Source organism: Lutra lutra, chromosome 3 (assembly GCF_902655055.1).
Source record: "Lutra lutra chromosome 3, mLutLut1.2, whole genome shotgun sequence".
In the NCBI taxonomy this organism is placed as follows: Eukaryota; Metazoa; Chordata; class Mammalia; order Carnivora; family Mustelidae; genus Lutra; species Lutra lutra.
The window spans coordinates 93,762,997-93,784,880 of NC_062280.1; the positions used below are offsets into that span (position 1 = coordinate 93,762,997).

The 21,884-nt window shown below is 38.2% G+C and overlaps 1 protein-coding gene across 4 annotated transcripts in view; it reads right to left on the minus strand.

The window, feature by feature from the left end:
- Positions 1-17,242, minus strand: part of HNMT (histamine N-methyltransferase) — a 51,510-nt gene extending 34,268 nt beyond the window's left edge. The window contains exons 1-2 of one of the 4 annotated variants that reach the window (XM_047722493.1): positions 17,126-17,242; positions 16,103-16,249 (exon numbers count right to left, since the gene is read on the minus strand). In XM_047722493.1, coding sequence (XP_047578449.1) covers positions 16,103-16,239 — 137 coding nt within the window. In that variant the 5' untranslated portion in view covers positions 16,240-16,249; positions 17,126-17,242. Of the gene's footprint in view, positions 1-16,102; positions 16,250-16,466; positions 16,780-16,811; positions 16,867-17,125 lie in introns of those variants that run through there. The other 3 variants (XM_047722494.1, XM_047722492.1, XM_047722491.1) reach the window with 3 other exon arrangements.
- Positions 17,243-21,884: the final 4,642 nt, after the last annotated feature.

Below are 21,884 nucleotides of genomic sequence, written 5' to 3' on the forward strand. Positions count from 1 at the left end.
ACCTCTGTACATCAGGAGTACTAACATTTATATTATAGGGGTGCCAGAAGGAAAAGAAGGGGCAGAAAACTTACTCAAAGAAATAATGCTGAAAACTTCACCAACCTGTGAAGGTTCACACACACAAAACCTATAGTAGATACACAAAAAGTAAAGAGAAAGGAATCCAAGCTTTACACTAAAGAAAGTCATCAAATCACCTGGAAATAGAGCAAGAGCAAAACAAAAGAGAAGAGCTACAAAAACAACTATTAACAATTGTGATATTTATTCACCGAACAGAGAGGCACCTAAATATATAAATCAAATATTATCAGACATAAAGAAGTAACAGTAATACAATAATAGTAGGGGATTCATCCCACTTACATCAATAGATAGATCATCCTGGCAGGAAATTAATAAGCAAACAGTGGCTTTGAACAATATATTAGAACAGATGGACTTAATAGATACATACAGAACATTCTTTTCGAAAACAGCAGAATACACATTTTTTTTCAAGTGCACATAGACATTCTCTAAGACAGATCACAGTAGCTTACAAAACTTGTATCAATAAACTTAAGAGAAGTGAAATTACATCAAACATCAGAAAAGATCACAATATGAAACTAGAAATCGATTACAAGGAAAAAAGGGGGGGGAATGGAGGCTAAACAGCACACTACTAAAAAACCAATTGGTCAACCAAAAAAATCAAAGAGAAAAATTTTTTTTAAATACCTGGAGAAAAATAAAACTGGAAATAGAGCAGTGCAAAATGTTTGGGATGCACCAAAAGCAATTCTAAAAGGGAAGTTGATAGTGATACAGGTCTACCTAAGAAACAAGAAAAATCTCAAATAAATAATCAAATCATACACGTAAAGGACTAGAAGAAGAATAAATGAAGCTTGAAGTTAGTAGAATGAAGGAAATAATAAATATCAGAGAGGAAATAAATGAAATCAAGACTTAAAAAACAATTGGAAAGATCAGTGAAACCAAAAGCTGGTTCTTTGAAAAGTTAAACAATTCATAAACCTTCAGTCAGATTCATTAAGAAAAGTGGAGAGAGGATTCAAATAAAATCATAAATGAAAGAGAAGTTACAACTGACACCACAGAAATACAAAGGATTATAAGAAACTACTATGAAAAATTATATGCAAACAAATTATACACTGAGAAATAGAAGAAATGGATAAATTCCTAGAAAAAATATAATCTTCTAAGACTGAATCAAGAATAAATAGAAAAATCTTAACAGGCAGATTACTATTGACAAAACTGAATCCAACAAACAAAAGTCCAGGACTAGATGGATTCACAGTAGAATTCTACCAAATACTTAAAGAAGAGTTAATACCTATTATTCCCCAAACTATTCCAAAAAATGGAAGAGGAAGTAATGCTTCCCAATTCATTCTGTGGGGCCAGCATTGCCCTGATACCAAAATGAGATAAAAATACTATTTTTTTAAAATTACAGACCAGTATCCAACATAGATGCATAAATTCTTAACAAAATGTTAGCAAACCAAATTCAACAACACATTAAAAGGATCACTCACCACAGTCAAATAGGATTGATACTGGGATACAAGGATGATTCAATATCTGCTAATCAATCAATGTGATATACCACATTAACAAAAGGAAGGACAAAAATCATATGATTATCTCATTAGATGCAAAAAAGCATTTGACAAAATTGAACATCGATTCATGTTAAAAACTCTGAACAGAGTGGGCTTAAAGGAAACATACCTTAACAAAACAAAGGCCATACAGGAAAAACCCACAGCTAGCATTATACTCTGGTGTAAAGTTGAAAGCTTTTCCTCTAAGGTCAGGAACAAGATAAGGATGTCCACTCTTATCACTTTTGTTCAACATAGTACTGAAGTCCTAGCCACAGCAATCAGACAAGAAAAAGAAAGGCATCCATGCTGTTAAGGAAAAAGTTGAACTATCACTCTTTTATGATATGATATGGTATTTTATGTACAAAACCCTAAAGATGCACTAAAAAATTATTAGAAGTATGAAATCAATTCAGTGAAGTTGCATGATCCAAAATTAATAAAAATCTGTTCAATTTCTGTACACTAGTAACAAACTAGCAGGAAGAGAAATAAGAAAGCAATCCCATTTACAATTGCATTAAAAAAGAATAAAATATCTCAGAATAAATTTAAACAAGGAGGTGAAGCATTTATCCTCTGAAAACTATAGGACACTGATGAAAGAAATTAAAGGAACAGAAATAAATGAAAAGATATACCATGCTCATGGATTGGAAGAATTAAAATTGTTAAAATGTCCATATGACCTAAAGCAATATACAGATTTAATACAATTTCGCTCAAAATACCAATAGTGTTTTTCACAGAACTAGAACAGATAATCCTTAAATTTGTAGGAAACCACAAAAGACCTCAAATAGCCAAAGAAATCTTGAGAAAAAAACAACAAAGTTAGAGGTATCACAATCCCAGATTTCAAACTATATTTCAAAGTGATAATAATCAAAAATATATGCTACTAGCACAAAAACAGACACATAGATCAATGGAATGGAATAGTAAGCCCAGAAATAAATGCATACTTATATTCTCAATTAACTTATGACAACTGAGTCAAGAATATACAATGAGAGGGTTTCTGGGTGGCTTAGTTGATTAAGCATCTGACTCCTGGTTTTAGCTCAGGTCATAATCTCATGGGTCATGAGATTTTGCTCCATGTCAGGCTCCATGCTCAGCAGAGAGTCTACTTGAAAGATTCTCTCTCTGCCCGTCCCCCACTCACTCATGCTCTCTCACTTTAAAACAAACAAATAAATCTTAAAATAGAATAAGTGAAGGACAGTCTCTTCAATAAATGTTACTGGGAAAACTGGATAGCTACATGCAAAACAATGAAACTGGATCACATTCTCATACCATAAGGAAAAATAAACTCAAAATGGATTAAAGACCTGAATGTAAGACATGAAACCAAAAAAATTCTAAAAGAAAACATAGTAAGTAATCTCTTGGACATTAGCCTTCACAAGATATTTCACCTGTCTCCTCAGATAAGGGAAACAAAAAGCAAAAGTAAACAGTTGGGAGTACATCAAACTAAAAGGCTTTTGCATGGCAAAGAAACCACCAACAAAACAAAAGGCAACCTAGTGAATGGGAGTAGATATTTGCCAATGACATATCCCATAAAGGGTTAACATCTAAAATATATAACGAATGCCTACAACTCAACAGAAATAAAGAAAGAATGAAAGAGAGACAGACAGAAAGAAAGTCCAATTAAAAATCTTAGAGGACCGAGGGAGGAGTCAAGATGGCGGAGAAGTAGCAGGCTGAGACTACTTCGGGTAGCGGGAGATCAGCTAAATAGCTTATCTAAAGATTGCAAACACCTACAAATCCAACGGGAGATTGAAGAGAAGAAGAACAGCAATTCCAGAAACAGAAAATCAACCACTTTCTGCAAGGTAGGACTGGCGGAGAAGTGAATCCAAAGCGACGGGAAGATAGACCGCGGGGGGAGGGGCCGGCTCCCGGCGAGCGGCAGAGCAACGGAGCAAAATCAGGACTTTTAAAAGTCTGTTCCGCTGAGGGACATCGCTACAGAGGCTTAACTGGGGTGAAGCCCAGGCGGGGTAAGCGTGGCCTCAGGTCCCGCAGGGTCGCAGAAGGATCGGGGGTGTCTCAGTGTCGCAGAGCTTACCGGTATTAGAACGGGGAAGCCGGCTGCAGAGACAGAGCCGAGGAGTGACTCTCAGCTCAGGGTTGCCTTGAACCGGTCGCAGGCTCGGTCAGCTCGGAGCGTGGCCGGAGGCCAGGGTGACGGGAGTCATTTGGCGCTGTTCTCTGAGGGCGCACTGAGGAGTGGGGCCCCGGGCTCTCGGCTCCTCCGGGCCGGAGACCGGGAGGCCGCCATCTTTATTCCCGTCCTCCGGACTCTACGGAAAGCGCTCAGGGAACAAAAGCTCCCGAAAGCGAACCTGAGCAGATGACTCAGCGCGGCCCCGGGTAAGGGCGGTGCAACTCCGCCTGGGGCAAAGACGCTTGAGAATCACTACAACGGGCCCCTCCCCCAGAAGATCTACGGGAAAACCAGCCAGGACCAAGTTCACCTACCAAGGAGAACGGCGGAATTCCAGAGGAGAAGAAAGCAAAGCACGGAACTCATGGCTTTCTCCCCATGATTTTTTAGCCTTGCAGTTAATTTAATTTTTTTTTCTTTTTCAATTTTTTTTTTCTTTTTCTCTTCTTCTGCTAAATTTTTTTTAACTTTTACCGTTTTCTTTTTTTAACGTTTTTTAAATAGTTTATCTAATATATATATATTTTTTCCTCTTTTTATATTTTTTCTTTATCGGCTTTCTTTTTTTTAATAGTTTTTTTTTTCTTTTCTTTCTTTCTGAACCCCTTTTTATCCCCTTTCTCCCCCCTCACAATTCAGGATCTCTTCTGATTTGGCTAAAGCATATTTTCCTGGGGTTGTTGCCACCCTTTTAGTATTTTACTTGCTCCTTCATAAACTCTTATCTGGACAAAATGACAAGGCGGAAAAATTCACAACAAAAAAAAGAACAAGAGGCAATACCAAAGGCTAGGGACCTAATCAATACAGACATTGGTAATATGTCAGATATAGAGTTCAGAATGATGATTCTCAAGGTTCTAGCCGGGCTTGAAAAAGGCATGGAAGATATTAAAGCAACCCTCTCGGGAGATATAAAAGCCCTTTCTGGAGAAATAAAAGAACTAAAATCTAACCAAGTTGAAATCAAAAAAGCTATTAATGAGGTGCAATCAAAAATGGAGGCTCTCACTGCTAGGATAAACGAGGCAGAAGAAAGAATTAGCGATATAGAAGACCAAATGACAGAGAATAAAGAAGCTGAGCAAAAGAGGGACAAACAGCTACTGGACCACGAGGGGAGAATTCGAGAGATAAGTGACACCATAAGACGAAACAACATTAGAATAATTGGGATTCCAGAAGAAGAGGAAACAGAGAGGGGAGCAGAAGGTATATTGGAGAGAATTATTGGAGAGAATTTCCCCAGTATGGCAAAGGGAACAAGCATCAAAATCCAGGAGGTTCAGAGAACCCCCCTCAAAATCAATAAGAATAGGTCTACACCCCGTCACCTAATAGTAAAATTGACAAGTCTTAGTGACAAAGAAAAGATCCTGAAAGCAGCCCGGGAAAAGAAGTCTGTAACGTACAATGGTAAAAATATTAGATTGGCAGCAGACTTATCCACAGAGACCTGGCAGGCCAGAAAGAGCTGGCATGATATATTCAGAGTACTAAATGAGAAAAACATGCAGCCAAGAATAGTATATCCAGCTAGGCTATCATTGAAAATAGACGGAGAGATTAAAAGCTTCCAGGACAAACAAAAACTGAAAGAATTTGCAAATACCAAACCAGCTCTACAGGAAATATTGAAAGGGGTCCTCTAAGCAAAGAGAGACCCTCAAAGTAGTAGATCAGAAAGAAACAGAGACAATATACAATAACAGTCACCTTACAGGCAATATAATGGCACTAAATTCATATCTCTCAATACTTACCCTGAATGTTAATGGGCTAAATGCCCCAATCAAAAGACACAGGGTATCAGAATGGATAAAAAAACAAAAACCATCTATATGTTGCCTACAAGAAACTCATCTTACACCCGAAGACACCTCCAGGTTTAAAGTGAGGGGGTGGAAAAGAATTTACCATGCTAATGGACATCAGAAGAAAGCAGGAGTGGCAATCCTTATATCAGATCAATTAGATTTTAAGCCAAAGATTATAATAAGAGATGAGGAGGGACACTATATCATACTCAAAGGAACTGTCCAACAAGAAGATCTAACAATTTTAAATATCTATGCCCCTAACGTGGGAGCAGCCAACTATATAAACCAATTAATAACAAAATCAAAGAAACACATCGACAAGAATACAATAATAGTAGGGGATTTTAACACTCCCCTCACTGAAATGGACAGATCATCCAAGCAAAAGATCAACAAGGAAATCAAGGCCTTAAATGACACACTGGACCAGATGGACATCACAGATATATTCAGAACATTTCATCCCAAAGCAACAGAATACACATTCTTCTCTAGTGCACATGGAACATTCTCCAGAATAGATCACATTCTTGGTCCTAAATCAAGTCTCAACCGGTATCAAAAGATTGGGATCATTCCCTGCATATTTTCAGACCACAATGCTCTAAAGCTAGAACTCAATAACAAGAGGAAATTTGGAAAGAACCCAAATACATGGAGACTAAACAGCATCCTTCTAAAGAATGAATGGGTCAACCAGGAAATCAAAGAAGAATTGAAAAAATTTATGGAAACAAATGATAATGAAAACACAACAGTTCAGAATCTGTGGGACACAACAAAGGCAGTCCTGAGAGGAAAATATATAGCGGTACAAGCCTTTCTCAAGAAACAAGAAAGGTCTCAGGTACACAACCTAACTCTACACCTAAAGGAGCTGGAGAAAGAACAAGAAAGAAACCCTAAACCCAGCAGGAGAAGAGAAATCATAAAGATCAGAGCAGAAATCAATGAAATAGAAACCAAAAAAACAATAGAACAAATCAATGAAACTAGGAGCTGGTTCTTTGAAAGAATTAATAAGATTGATAAACCCCTGGCCAGACTTATCAAAAAGAAAAGAGAGAGGACCCAAATAAATAAAATCATGAATGAAAGAGGAGAGATCACAACGAACACCAAAGAAATACAGACAATTATAAGAACATACTATGAGCAACTCTACGCCAACAAATTTGACAATCTGGAAGAAATGGATGCATTCCTAGAGACATATAAACTACCACAACTGAACCAGGAAGAAATAGAAAGCCTGAACAGACCCATAACCAGTAAGGAGATTGAAACAGTCATCAAAAATCTCCAAACAAACAAAAGCCCAGGGCCAGACGGCTTCCCGGGGGAATTCTACCAAACATTTAAAGAAGAACTAATTCCTATTCTCCTGAAACTGTTCCAAAAAATAGCAATAGAAGGAAAACTTCCAAACTCATTTTATGAGGCCAGCATCACCTTGATCCCAAAACCAGACAAGGATCCCAACAAAAAAGAGAACTACAGACCAATATCCTTGATGAACACAGATGCAAAAATTCTCGCCAAAATACTAGCCAATAGGATTCAACAGTACGTTAAAAGGATTATTCACCACGACCAAGTGGGATTTATTCCAGGGCTACAAGGCTGGTTCAACATCCGCAAATCAATCAATGTGATACAACACATTAATAAAAGAAAGAACAAGAACCATATGATACTCTCCATAGATGCTGAAAAAGCATTTGACAAAGTACAGCATCCCTTCCTGATCAAAACTCTTCAAAGTGTAGGGATAGACGGCACATACCTCAATATTATCAAAGCCATCTATGAAAAACCCACCGCAAATATCATTCTCAATGGAGAAAAACTGAAAGCTTTTCCGCTAAGGTCAGGAACACGGCAGGGATGTCCGTTATCACCACTGCTATTCAACATAGTACTAGAAGTCCTAGCCTCAGCAATCAGACAACAAAAGGAAATTAAAGGCATCCAAATCGGCAAAGAAGAAGTCAAACTATCACTCTTCGCAGATGATATGATACTCTATGTGGAAAACCCAAAAGACTCCACTCCAAAACTGCTAGAACTTGTACAGGACTTCAGTAAAGTGTCAGGATATAAAATCAATGCACAGAAATCAGTTGCATTTCTCTACACCAACAACAAGACAGAAGAAAGAGAAATTAAGGAGTCCATCCCATTTACAATTGCACCCAAAAGTATAAGATACCTAGGAATAAACCTAACCAAAGAGACTAAGAATCTATACTCAGAAAACTATAAAGTACTCATGAAAGAAATTGAGGAAGACACAAAGAAATGGAAAAATGTTCCATGCTCCTGGATTGGAAGAATAAATATTGTGAAAATGTCTATGCTACCTAAAGCAATCTACACATTTAATGCAATTCCTATCAAAGTACCATCCATTTTTTTCAAAGAAATGGAACAAATAATCCTAAAATTTATATGGAACCAGAAAAGACCTCGAATAGCCAAAGGAATATTGAAAAAGAAAGCCAAAGTTGGTGGCATCACAATTCCGGACTTCAAGCTCTATTACAAAGCTGTCATCATCAAGACAGCATGGTACTGGCACAAAAACAGACACATAGATCAATGGAACAGAATAGAGAGCCCAGAAATGGACCCTCAACTCTATGGTCAACTCATCTTCGACAAAGCAGGAAAGAATGTCCAATGGAACAAAGACAGTCTCTTCAATAAATGGTGTTGGGAAAATTGGACAGCCACATGCAGAAAAATGAAATTGGATCATTTCCTTACACCACACACGAAAATAGACTCAAAATGGATGAAGGATCTCAATGTGAGAAAGGAATCCATCAAAATCCTCGAGGAGAACACAGGCAGCAACCTCTTCGACGTCAGCCGCAGCAACATCTTCCTAGGAACATCACCAAAGGCAAGGGAAGCAAGGGCAAAAATGAACTTTTGGGATTTTATCAAGATCAAAAGCTTTTGCACAGCAAAGGAAACAGTGAACAAAACCAAAAGACAACTGACAGAATGGGAGAAGATATTTGCAAATGACATATCAGATAAAGGGCTAGTGTCCAAAATCTATAAAGAACTTAGCAAACTCAACACCCAAAGAACAAATAATCCAATCAAGAAATGGGCAGAGGACATGAACAGACATTTCTGCAAAGAAGACATCCAGATGGCCAACAGACACATGAAAAAGTGCTCCATATCACTCGGCATCAGGGAAATACAAATCAAAACCACCACGAGATATCACCTCACACCAGTCAGAATGGCTAAAATTAACAAGTCAGGAAATGACAGATGCTGGCGAGGATGCGGAGAAAGGGGAACCCTCCTACACTGTTGGTGGGAATGCAAGCTGGTGCAACCACTCTGGAAAACAGCATGGAGGTTCCTCAAAATGTTGAAAATAGAACTACCCTATGACCCTGCAATTGCACTGCTGGGTATTTACCCTAAAGATACAAACATAGTGATCCGAAGGGGCACATGCACCCGAATGTTTATAGCAGCAATGTCTACAATAGCCAAACTATGGAAAGAACCTAGATGTCCATCTACAGACGAATGGATAAAGAAGATGTGGTATATATACACAATGGAATACTATGCAGCCATCAAAAGAAATGAAATCTTGCCATTTGCGACGACGTGGATGGAACTAGAGGGTATCATGCTTAGCGAAATAAGTCAATCGGAGAAAGACAACTATCATATGATCTCCCTGATATGAGGGAGAGGAGATGCAACATGGGGGGTCGAGGGGGTAGGAGAAGAGTAAATGAAACAAGATGGGATTGGGAGGGAGACAAACCATAAGTGACTCTTAATCTCACAAAACAAACTGAGGGTTGATGGAGGGAGGGGGTTGGGAGAGGGGGTGGGGTTATGGATATCGGGGAGGGTATGTGCTATGGTGAGTGTTGTGAAGTGTGTAAACCTGGCGATTCGCAGACCTGTACCCCTGGGGATAAAAATATATGTTTATAAAGCTGTTAAAAAAAAAAAAAAAAAGAAAAAGAAAGAAAGGATGAATCCCCAAGTTTTGTAGCAACATGGACGGGACTGGAAGAGATTATGCTGAGTGAAATAAGTTAAGCAGAGAGAGTCAATTATCATATGGTTTCACTTATTTGTGGAGCATAACAAATAGCATGGAGGACAAGGGGAGATGGAGAGGAGAAGGGAGTTGAGGGAAATTGGAAGGGGAGGTGAACCATGAGAGACTATGGACTCTGAAAAACGATCTGAGAATTTTGAAGGGGTGGGGGGTGGGAGGTTGGGGGCACCAGGTGGTGGGTATTGTAGAGGGCACGGATTGCATGGAGCACTGGGTGTGGTGCAAAAATAATGAATACTGTTATGCTGAAAAAAATAAAAAAAAAATTAAAATGTTAAAACACTGGGAAAAAAAAAAAAAAAAAAAAAAAAATCTTAGAGGACCTAAATAGACATTTTTCCCAAGAGGATATACAGATGACCAACAGACACATGAAAAGATGCTTAACATCACTAAATGTCAGGGCAGTGTAAATGAAAACCATAGTGAGATATTACTTCACAACAGTCAGAATGGGTAGTATCAAAAAGACAAAAAATAGCAAGTGTCAGTGAGGATGTGAAGAAAGGGGAACACTGGTACACCACTGGTCAGAATGTAAAATGGTTCAGTCACTATGGAAAACAGTATGGAAACAGTATGGAAAACAGATTCCTAAAAAATTAACAATAAAAATACCACACAATTTAGCAATTCCACTTTTGGGTATTTACCCAAAGAGAAGGAAAACACTAAATAAAGATATATGCTCCCCTATGTTTATTGAACCATTATTTACAAAAGCCAAAATACGGAAGCAACCTAAGTATGAATAGATGAATGGAGAAATATGTGATATATATACACAATGGAATATTATTCAGCCATTTAAAAAATGAGATCTTGCCATTTGTGACAACATGGATGGACTTAGAGGGTATTTTAAGTGAAGTAAAGCAGATGGAGTAAGATAAATGCCTTATGATTTCACAAATATGTCAGACCTAAAAAACAAAACTAACGGATAGGCTTCATCAACAACAACAACAAAAAACAGAAGCAGACTCATAAGTATAGAAAATAAACGTGGTTTTCAGAGGGAGTGGGAGTAAGGTGATGGGTGAAATAGGCATGGGGTTTAAAGGATACAAACATCCAGTTATAAAATAAATAAGCATGGGAATATAGTCAATAATACTGTAATAATTTATGGTGACAAATAGTAATTATACTTACTGTGGTAAGCATTTTGTAATGTGTATGATTGTGGAATCACTACATTGTGTACCTGAAATAATGCTGTATATCAACTATACTTCAATTAAAACTAAAGAAAAAAATAGAGCTCAGTATTATGGTTCTAGTACTGGAAATGGAACGGGGTTGATCTACTGGGAGGTAACAGTTGGACTGCTTTTGATTGATGCTAATAAAAGGGAAAAGGGTATTAGACTGAAGAATTTCCAGTTTGGGTGACTGCATATGGTGAAAAAAAAGAAGCTGGAGAATATAGTTTGAAGGCAAGTTTGTGTTTTGTCAGGGTGCCTTGTTTTTTGTTTTTTTCTTTTTAATCGGAATTCTACAAACATTTGGATATGCGAGATTTAAGCTGAGTGGGAGACAGATCGGGTCAAGGATGTATTCTGGAGAGTTAGCATCATAAAGTTTTGGTCTAACTAGGAGACTAGATTCTATCACCCAAGCATTCTGCAAAGAATTAAACAAGTAGTAGGATAATGATGTAATGCCAACTTTTAAAAGTCACTGGTTTATGGGGAACACACCAAGGGGACAAAGAAGAAAACAATAAAGCTCAGAGAGGACAGAATTGGAGAAAGAGAAAGCCATTAGTAGCGTTAACAGTAGCAGAGTGTACTACCAAAAAATAAAGGAGGAATCATCTCCATTGAATTTGTCAATATGAGTATCTTTGATAATAGTTTTAAAAAGAATGTTGAGGGCAGAAGTCAGATGGCAGTGAGATTAAAAGTGAGCTGAATAAAGAGAAATAAGATCTAGAGATTGTTGTACTATAATAAAAGGGTGAGAATGGAAAGGGAAGACAGGAACCGGGAGTGGTATTTATGTGGACTCTAGCTTTGCAGCTGCTTTTTTTTCCCCTGATGTGAGAGAGCCTGGACAGAGTAGTAGAACAAAAACAGATTGAAGCAAAGTTCACAAAGGATAGGTTCAAGGACATCTATGAATGAATTGCCTTCCTTAGTTCTAATTATCTTCCCACTCATGATCATAGTCCTAATACACCCATCCTTATCTATGGTCTTGGTTAATTCTTAAAACTGTTTTATATCTGTAGATAGCATAGTGAAGCCATGGAGCACAGCACCAAGGTAGAAGCCATGGCCTACCGATATATTACCTTAAGCTAGTTATTTAATTTCTCTGCATCTTTACTACCTATGAAATAGGATAATAATACCACCTATTGTATAGAATTATAATAATAGTATCTAGTTTAAGGAACAGTTGTGGGGATTAAGTGATTTAATTCATGTAAATCTCTTAGAAATGTGTCTGCACATGACAAGCACTCAACACATATTAGGAATTGTTATTGCTAATTGTCCAGCAATTGTCAAGCAATTGTCCAGCCACAACTAAGTGATTTCAGTCTTTGAATTTTCACAATTTTTCTATGAATTAGACACGATTATCAACCTATTTCACACATTATGATGAATAATTATTGAAAACTTACTATTTTCCAGCCAGGGATCTAACTGTATAACATATAGGGGTGCCTGGGTGGCTCAGTCATTAAGTGTCTGTCTTCGGCTCAGGTCATGATTCCACAGTCCTGGGATTGAGCCTCAAATCAGGCTCCTTCCCCAGCAGGAAGCCTGCTTCTCCCTCTCCCACTCCCACTGTTTGTGTTCCCTCTCTTGCTGAGTCTCTTTCTATCAAATAAATAAGTAAAATCTTTAAAAAAAATAATAAATATATAACATAAACAACAGCAACACAATTTATTACTTACAGCAATATACTGGAACTCTCCCCACCCCACACTTTGCATCCAGATGGGGATTGTTTCTCCAAGGAAACAAACCATCTTAGTGAATAAACTTAACGGGGCGCCTGGGTGGCTCAGTGGGTTAAGCCGCTGCCTTCGGCTCAGGTCATGATCTCAGAGTCCTGGGATCGAGCCCCACATCGGGCTCTCTGCTCAGCAGGGAGCCTGCTTCCTCCTCTCTCTCTGCCTGCCTCTCTGCCTGCTTGTGATCTCTCTGTCAAATAAATAAATAAAATCTTTAAAAAAAAAAAAAAACTTAAAATACTGACATCCGAGAATCTCTCAGTAAACAACTGAATTCACATCCAATTCCTGCAGTGAGTCACCCACTCAAACCTCACTTACATACACAAAAAGGATCTGAACACTTTTTTAGTGTCTCACTATTGATTGGATGGATAATCAAATCACATCAGGTAGCTAGGGAGTTCCCCTAACATGAGAGGGACCAAAAGAAACAGAAAAAGAGCACTCAGAAGAAATATGCAGAGAGCAGAGGAAAATTTTATAATAGATAAAAAAGGTATTACACCTGTGAAAGATGAACAGGCTATAAAAAAGAACATTTTTGAAAATTAAAACTATAATAGTAAAAAAATTAATAGAAGGGCTATAAGATAAAATTGTAAAAATTGGATATGTAAGAAAATTAGGGAATTAATTCAGGAGGTCTGGTGTTTGATGAATATAAATTCCAGAAAGAAAATCAGAGAGAAGGGATGATAAAATAATACCAAATTTCCCTGAGATGAAAGATCAGAATCTTGATTGAAGTGGCCCAGGGACTACCCACAAAAATGTGTGAAAAAGGAATGCCAGGGTGGCTCAGTTGGTTAAGCATCTGCCTTCAGCTCAGCTCATGATCCCAGGGTCCTGGGATCGAGTTCTAATTTGGACTCCCTGTTCAGTGGGGAGTCTGCTTCTCCCTCTGCCTGCTGCTCCCCCTGCTGTCCTCTCTCTCTGACAAATAAAATCTTAAAAATGAAATGTGTGAAAAAGTCCCACACTACAACTCATCTTAAAATTTTAGAATACTAGACAGAAAATTCTTAAAACGTCTAAGTAGGGAAAACAAAAACAAAACAAAACAAAAAGATCACAAGCCAAACAAGAACAATTTGAAGGACATTGGATTGCTCAATAGAAACTCTAGTTGCTAAAAGAAAATGAAAAAATACCTTTAAATTTCTGATATAATATTTCAGGATAACAATTGCTATCTAATAAAGATGACCATAGATTGAAGGTATTTTTAAACATAACAAAATCTCAAAGAAGTTTACTTTTCATGCACTCTTTCTCTGGAAGCCTAAAGGACAAGAAGAAGTGGCGGGGAGGGGTAGGACAAGGTTGAGGATGATAAAAGTCTAAAGAAATCAAGAAAAGAATGACATGAGATCCAGAATCAGGGTATTTAGTACTGCAGAGAGGAGAAGAGAATTTCTAGAAGGTGAAATAAATTCTATCAATAATTGTATGGCAGATCACCAGCAAATCACCAGAGTGGAAAAGATGAACAGAGTTCCAGAAAAGATGTTCCCATGGGGGAAAATTAACAGATGACTTGATTTGTTGGATTATATTGAGAGAAGATTAATCCTTCTGCTTGGGGTACAAGTAGTGACAGGTATATTGAAAACTAAGAAAAGAAACTATAATCAAAACAATAGTTAACTCTAGGAAAAAAACAAAAAGTACCTGAAAGGAAATGTGATTGTAGTATAATGTATCATTCAATTATGTATAATATGTACATAGGCAAAATGATATAAACAAATTATTGAACCAAAATTTTGACATAAATATACTGACGTGATAGGGAAGGAAATGTATGTGTTTCTTTAGCTATTTTAATATAGTAAAATTAAGAAAAAGAAGAATAACATGTTATTTAGAATTAGGAAAGAAAATTTCATAAGAAACAACTAAAATACTTCAAAATGTTGAAAGTGGTTGCTTCTGAGAGGGGAGTAAATAGGGCTAGGAACCAGTTTTTTGTTTTTTTACCACTGCAGTGCTAATTTGGTTATGCTTTTGAAAGTTCTTCAGTCTTTCACAGATTCTACATTCAATATTTCTAAGCAGACTGTGGACACCATGAAGATAGGGGTCATCATTCATTATGTTATACCCATTCACTGTGCCTCTTCGAACCACTGATGACTAAAGAAAACCAAGGGTCTGGATAAGCTACAGACATGAACACAGACCTTTAGTACTGCAAAAGAATTCAGAAATTATAATCTTTAATTTTAGAAATGAACAAAAAGACCCAAAGAAGTAAATTATTAGTTCCTAGATAAGAAGTTACCTGTATTTGAGGTATGCTTTGATTTTGACATCATTGTTCTAATACTTACTAATTATTAATAAATTATATAACACTCTATTTAAAAAAATTAAAAACTGAACCATGAAAAATATAAAGGGAAATGGAATTTCACACATATCCAACAATGCCTGCTTTCATCAGGCAGAGGTACTGTCCCGGTGAAAGAATTTCAGGCCTACAATAGAGAAATCCAGCAAAAGATAAAATATCAGTTTTCTTTGCTGTTGCAAATTGGATCCACAGTCAGTCATTTCTTCCAGTTTTCTATCATTATTTCCTGAAGCAGAGTAAGTTACAGCAATCCACCCCCAGATAGGTGATTTGATTATCTTTAGCATGTGGAATCTTTTACTCTCATAATGCTTATCAGCTCTGGCACAAATTGAACACATTAATCACCCAAAAAAAAAAAAAAAAAAGTCTGCAAGAAGGATAGGAACTAGTGAGTTTCACTGATAATGGGAAAATGCCTTTTTTTTTTTTTAAAGAACCACATTGCTAATATTGAGTTGAAAGGAAAAGACGGTTGTTTTTGTTTGTTTGTTTGTTTGTTTTTTGAGAATAACTATAAGAATGGATAAGGAAGTGAATTTAAATGGATATTAGGAGAACCCAGAAGCACCCCATCCTCAATCCACAGGGGTAAACAGTATTTGGTAATTATTTATATTTTATTCTAATCAAAAGAATACTAAATTCTGCATTTGGTACGTTTTTGAAACGCGAAATCTGGAGGAGGGCTGAAAAATCTGAGCTCAAAGATTTGCATCTTTTCCCAAATGAACATGGATGTGTGCCTTCAAATGGTTAACGCTTATCACCGCGCAGCTGGAAATCCTGCACAAATCGAAGCCTTTGAACCTGGAAAGCGAGCGTCTAACTAAAGCACGGCAGGAGAAGGGGCGCAGGGATGGGGGCGGGGAGTCGAGAAGGGCTGGGTGGAAGCTGCTATCGGTAGCTCCTTCTTATCCCCGCGCCCAGCCTGCAGCGCTGGGCTCGACCCATCTATCATTGCACACAAGGAGCCGGAGGCTTGTCTTTTTGACAAAAACGTCCTTTTTTGTTACCTTGCTATTATTTCTGGCAGCTTCTTGTCCATGAATTCCTGCATGCACTGGTGTTCCGTGGAACTGTTGAGAAACCTCCGAAAAGATTCAACGTATCTGTTGTGGTCAGAAAACAAGCTCCTCATGGAAGATGCCATGTTTGCTTTTCTGATGGAAGACAGAGAAGGAAGTTTAACTTCCCTTCCTTTTCTTCCCAGTTCCTTATTTTTTTCTCTTCAACACCACCCTTTCCCTCCTACCCTCCCTCCCCCGCAAAAAAAAAAAAAAAAAAAAAAAGAAAGAAGAAAAGAAAAAGAAAAAACAAAAAAAAGAAAACAAAAACAAAACCCAAAACAAAAACAAAACAACACAAGACAAAACCCACCAAAACCTGCTTTGAATTTAACAGGCACTGAAGGCTGGTGTGCAAATCTCATTATTACGTCAGTCATTTATACAGGACTTTGGCGGCTAATTTAACCCTTCCACTGTTGTTTTGTAAGAAAGGGAGGTGGGAAAGTAAAGCAATAAATCCACTGCTACAACTTGTTTGTTAACGCCTGGAGTTCAGAAAGTCGAAAACACAGACTGGATTCTAATTATACCCTGTTTGTGAGCAGCAGCCAGACATAAATTCCAAGTGGTATAGTGGTGGCTTTAAGGGCGAAAGGCGACAAACACAGAGATAAACACCCATGTAAAGGGCTAAAGACCATTTTCAGAAATCTACCCGGGTTGAAATCTTTAACAGATTTCCTCCACCTGCCTCTGTGCTTTCTATAGGAGAACTTCTTGCCTTCCCCCTGCTCAGTACTTGAACTTTACACTTCTGCACTGCCTCTCTTCAAATGCTGTTGTGATTCAGGAAGTCTCTTTAGCATAAACAATGGGGAAGGAGCTATTAACTAGAAGGTCTGAGAAGCCTGCTGGAGGCAGTGAAGGGAATGAGAGAACACTCTCTGGGCACAAATGCGGGAGAAAGGGTAAAGCCAGCCAAATCTGTAGGAATTCCCCTAGTACTTCTGAGCATTGGATCTTAGATACCTAGGGTTGGCTGAGCTTCTGGTGGCCCAGCGTTGTCACCAAAGACCCAAAGAGTTAGAATATCTACATGCTGGACTTTTTACTCAGGACATGGTGTTTAAAAAGACCACTCCCAGGGCACCTGGGTGACTCAGTCAGTTAAGTGTCTGTCTTGGCTCAGGTCATGATCCCAAGGTCCTGGAAACCAGCCCAGAATCAGACTCCTTGTTTAGCAGGGAATCTACTTCCCTATCTCCCTTGGCTCCCCTCTCCTCTTCCCTGATTGTGCGCTCTATCTCTCTCACACTCTCTCAAAATAAATGAATAAGATCTTTAAAAAAAAAGAAAGAAAGAAAGAAAGAAAGAAAGAAAGAAAGAAAAAAAGAAAAGAAAAGAAAATCACTCCTCCAGCTTAGGATGTTAATAACAGTATCTATCTCAGGAAAGGTTATAAGAATTAATGAGTTAGTTCCTATACATCTCTTAGAAGTGTGTCTGCCTAAGCCATTCCCATGCTCTGATTCAGTTCCAAAACTGCCCTCCAAGCATTCAACACTCCCAAACCCTCTTTTATAAGCACTTCGTGGTCACACTACTCTTGGAGCTGTGCCTTTACCTTAGGAGAAAATGGGAAATCTGGAAAAACAGATTGATGTGGGTGTAGTGTGAAACTGTGTGACCTTGGCTGAAACAGAACTTTCTGTTTGCTCATCAGTAAAATGGGAACAATGAATTAAATCTCATGGGGTTGTAGTGAGAGTTCTCCTGGATTCTTTTATATCATGATTAGCACATTGTTACTGCTCATGTAAGGGGCAGGCCAGTCCCCCTGTAATAAGAAAACAACAAAAGTTGCCATTTTACTTACAGACACTGAAAGCTGAGTTTCATATCATTTTCACATGTCATGAAATACTATTCTTCTTTGGATTTTCTCCAGTCATTGAAAGAAGTAACAGTTATTCTTGGCTCATGGGTTGGATGAAAAACAAGATGCTGGGCTGGATTTGGCCCACCAGCCCTAACTTAGCTCCGGGGACTGCATATAGACAGACAGACATATGCTCCTTAACTCGTGTGTCTATCCACCCAGCCTGGTTCTTCCTCAAACTGACTCTCACAAGCTTCTGGTTCTTCATTACGATCTCCCACTCTTCCCTTTAGATCTAATCCAAGTCATTCATTCACATATTCATCTCCTGAACAAATATTTAGTAAGGGTATACTGCATGATACTCGGTTGTGAAGAAATGACATTGACCTTACCTTCGAAAGCTCTTACCAAAACCTACTTCTAACTAGAACTCACTCTTCTCCTGAGACTATCACCTGGCCCATTGCCAAATCTTCCTCAACAGTCTGTTCTTCATTCATTTCTCATTTGGGATTTCTTCCCTCTTCTCATTGCCTCTATCCTACTTGAGATTCTCCTTTTTTTTTTCACCTACTGCGCCATTTCCATACCGACCTCCAGATCTTAGGAGTCACACAGATCCTAGCCAATTGTATCGCCACTGCCAAATTCAGTCTTCTAAAGCACGGTAATGATAAAGTCACTCCTCTCCCCTCACATGTGTACTGTCTCCCCACCATTACCCAAGTTAAGTCCAAAGCTCATTCTTTGACTCTCCCACCCCAAATCATCCAGACTTGTGTTTCATTTTCCTTTAAGCCTGGCTAGTGCATGCCTTCAAACTGTGCTACTTCTCTGGATATATCCCCGTGCTTTTCTGCCCACAGCTTCTCTATGCAGTAGCCCCTCCTTGACTAATGAATGCCCTGCTTCTCCTTTTACCCCGCCCACCAAAAATGTTCCCACTCCTCATGTGCTACCACTTCCATGAAGCCTTCCATATTTGCCTCGAAAGGCTTAGCACTGTGCTCTTAGTTTCTAAGCCTCTTACAATTTTGATGACATTTGTCCTTGTGTTATGGTCTGTTAATGAACCTGCCTTCTCTCCCCCCCAAGTCCCTATGTGATTGCCAGCTAATAAAGACGGACTGAGTCACAACTGTGCACAGTAGGCTTTCAGTTATTTTAAAAGATTAAAATTGTGCTTGATCACTTTCAGTATTGAGATACTCTCTGCTGTCAGATAGTCTTCTCCTTTACATGCCTGGTTCTAACTGTTAATAATCAAACTGTAATTCCACTTACTGAGTTCTTATTATGGGCCCGGAGTTGTACGGGTCTTTTCTATTCTAGTGTAGGATTTTTACTTTGCAGTAGCTCTGTGGGCTTGCCTATAAGACAGATGAGAAAACCGAGATCCCAAGAGGTTGGATCCTTTGCTCAAGGATGCCTAGTAAGGAAGGGACAGGACTGGGAATATAATTCTCCTCTGTCAGATTCCCAAACCAGTGCTGTCGCAAACTCTATGTTCAGCCCAAATCTGCCTCCTTATAACTTGTACATGGTATTCCTGTGTCTGGCTACTTAATCTACATGGAATGATTCTAATTTCTTTCCCATACAACACCTATTGAAAAATTTGAAATTGGCTCATAGGTTAGCCCTACTCCTAAAGGTATCTCTTTCCTAATTCCATAATTCTTAGTCATTTGGACTGCTATCACAAAAATGTTATACACTAAATAGCTTAAGAAGCAAGCATTTATTTCTCAGAATTCTGCATATCTGAGTCTATGTGTGTGTTTCTCATATATGACATTCCAGTCAAAATCTGCAGGTGCTGGCAGATTCGGGATTTGGGGAAGGCTCATTTTCTGGTTCTTAAACAGACATCTGCTAACTGCCTCTTCACATGTCAGAAAGGACAAGGAAATTCTCTGGAATCTTTTATAAGAGCACCGATCCTGTTCATGAGGGCTCTATACTCATGACCTAATCACTCTTCAAAGGCCCCCACCTCCTAATACCATAACGTTGGGGGTTAAGGTTTCAACATATGATTTGGTGAGTACTCAGATACTTGATCCATGACAGTTACCAATTATTTCATTTCCAATATAGCTTTATATAATCCATTATGCTAGTTTCTTCCTTTGGACATACTAGTTTGTCAGGGATTCTTTAAAAAATTGGTGTCTGCAAATAAACACAATATCCCAAAAATTGCCTAACCGGTACAGATTGTTAGGGTACAGGTTAGACTAAACTAATATTTCCCAAAGATGTTCTGCCCAACCCAAGTTCTTTCAGATGTTACTTGCTGCTTTACAAAAAAAAAAAAAAAATTGGGTTCAGTAGATTTCTCTGATAGTCATAATGCATACTAGCATATTAAAGCTTCATAAAACCTTTGCCATGTGCCCTGTTGAAATGCAGATATGCCATGTCTGTGGCATTTTGGCATTTCTCTGATTAGTCTTTCAGCCCCTCCACAAAAAGGAAAATCTTGTTTCTTTCAGTGTGACTTGCACTTGACTAAATGCTGGTTTCAGCAATCACAACTTCCTTTCTACAATTACAAATAGACTCTCTGTTTCATAATCCATAATGAATCTGGAAGGTCCCTGGGGATTAAAACATCTAGCAGGCTGGTTGGAATTACTAAATTTTATGAATCTTCTTTTCCCTCTTTCTTAAAAATTGGGGCAACAGTCTAGCAATCTATCATTTGCTGTGACTTCTCAAAGGTTACTGACAATAACATCATTATTGCTCTTATAAATTATCTCAGTACACTGGGATGTGATTCTTCTAGGCTTTGAAAGATTGTCATGGTTAGGATTCTTAGATGTTCTCATACCTCTTTGGGGCTTCTGTCCTCTATTACTTACCACATATTACGCTGTTACTGCGTCAAAGTGACTTTCACACATTATCTCATAATACTCTTAATCCTCTGGGAATGGAAAGATTGCTATCATCAAGCAAGACTCAAAACAAATAAGTTGTATGAAATCATGTAACGCATGAGAAAAGAATCTGGATTCAAATTCATTTTGTTTAACTCCATGGACCATTTCTTAAAAAATTATATCACACTATTTCTTACCACTCCGTACCTTTTCAACTTGATTATTTTCCATGTTAGAGAACTCTGGAACAATGACAACAAAAAGGTAGAGTAATTCTGTATTCTTCCTGTCATCAAGTAATATAATATGGTCCACGCTAGGTCAAAAAGCAAACGGTATCCCTTATCTACTTTTTTTTTTAATTTATTTTTTTAATTTTTTATTTGAGTATAGCTGACATGCAATGTTACATTAGTTTTAGGTGTACAGCATAGTGATTTGACAAGTTTATACATTATGCTGTGTTCACCACAAGTGTAGCTGCCCTCTGTCCTGATATATCACTATTAAGGGAGGATAGTAGCAAGTAAGGCAGGCAGGGGCAAAGGACCCCCATCCTAAGAGGAAACTATCTTTAAAAGGAAAAGGAACCCGTCCTGTTACTCTACATCATCCTGGAAGGATACCTCCACCTTTTCCCACCTGAACAACTACATGATAGGTAGATAAGCCGTGGACAAAAACTGAATTGGGTGACAGGTACAGGGAAGCTTAGTCAGATTAAAATAGCCTGCCAACATTCTCCTAAAAACCCCTAGACTTAGAAGCCCTAATGGGAACTATCTCAGGCCCCCTCCCTCTTTAGGAGCTTTGTACTATCTCTCAGTAAACTTTGCAGCCCACCACTCTTCTCCTGGTCTACCTCTTCATTCTTCAAAGCCACCTGACCAAGAACCACAGGCAGCGAAGGAAAAGAAATCCTAAAACACTGTTACAATATCATTGACTATATTCCTTATGGTGTGCATTTTATTCCTGTGACTTATTCTTGCCAAACTGGAAGCATGTATCTCCC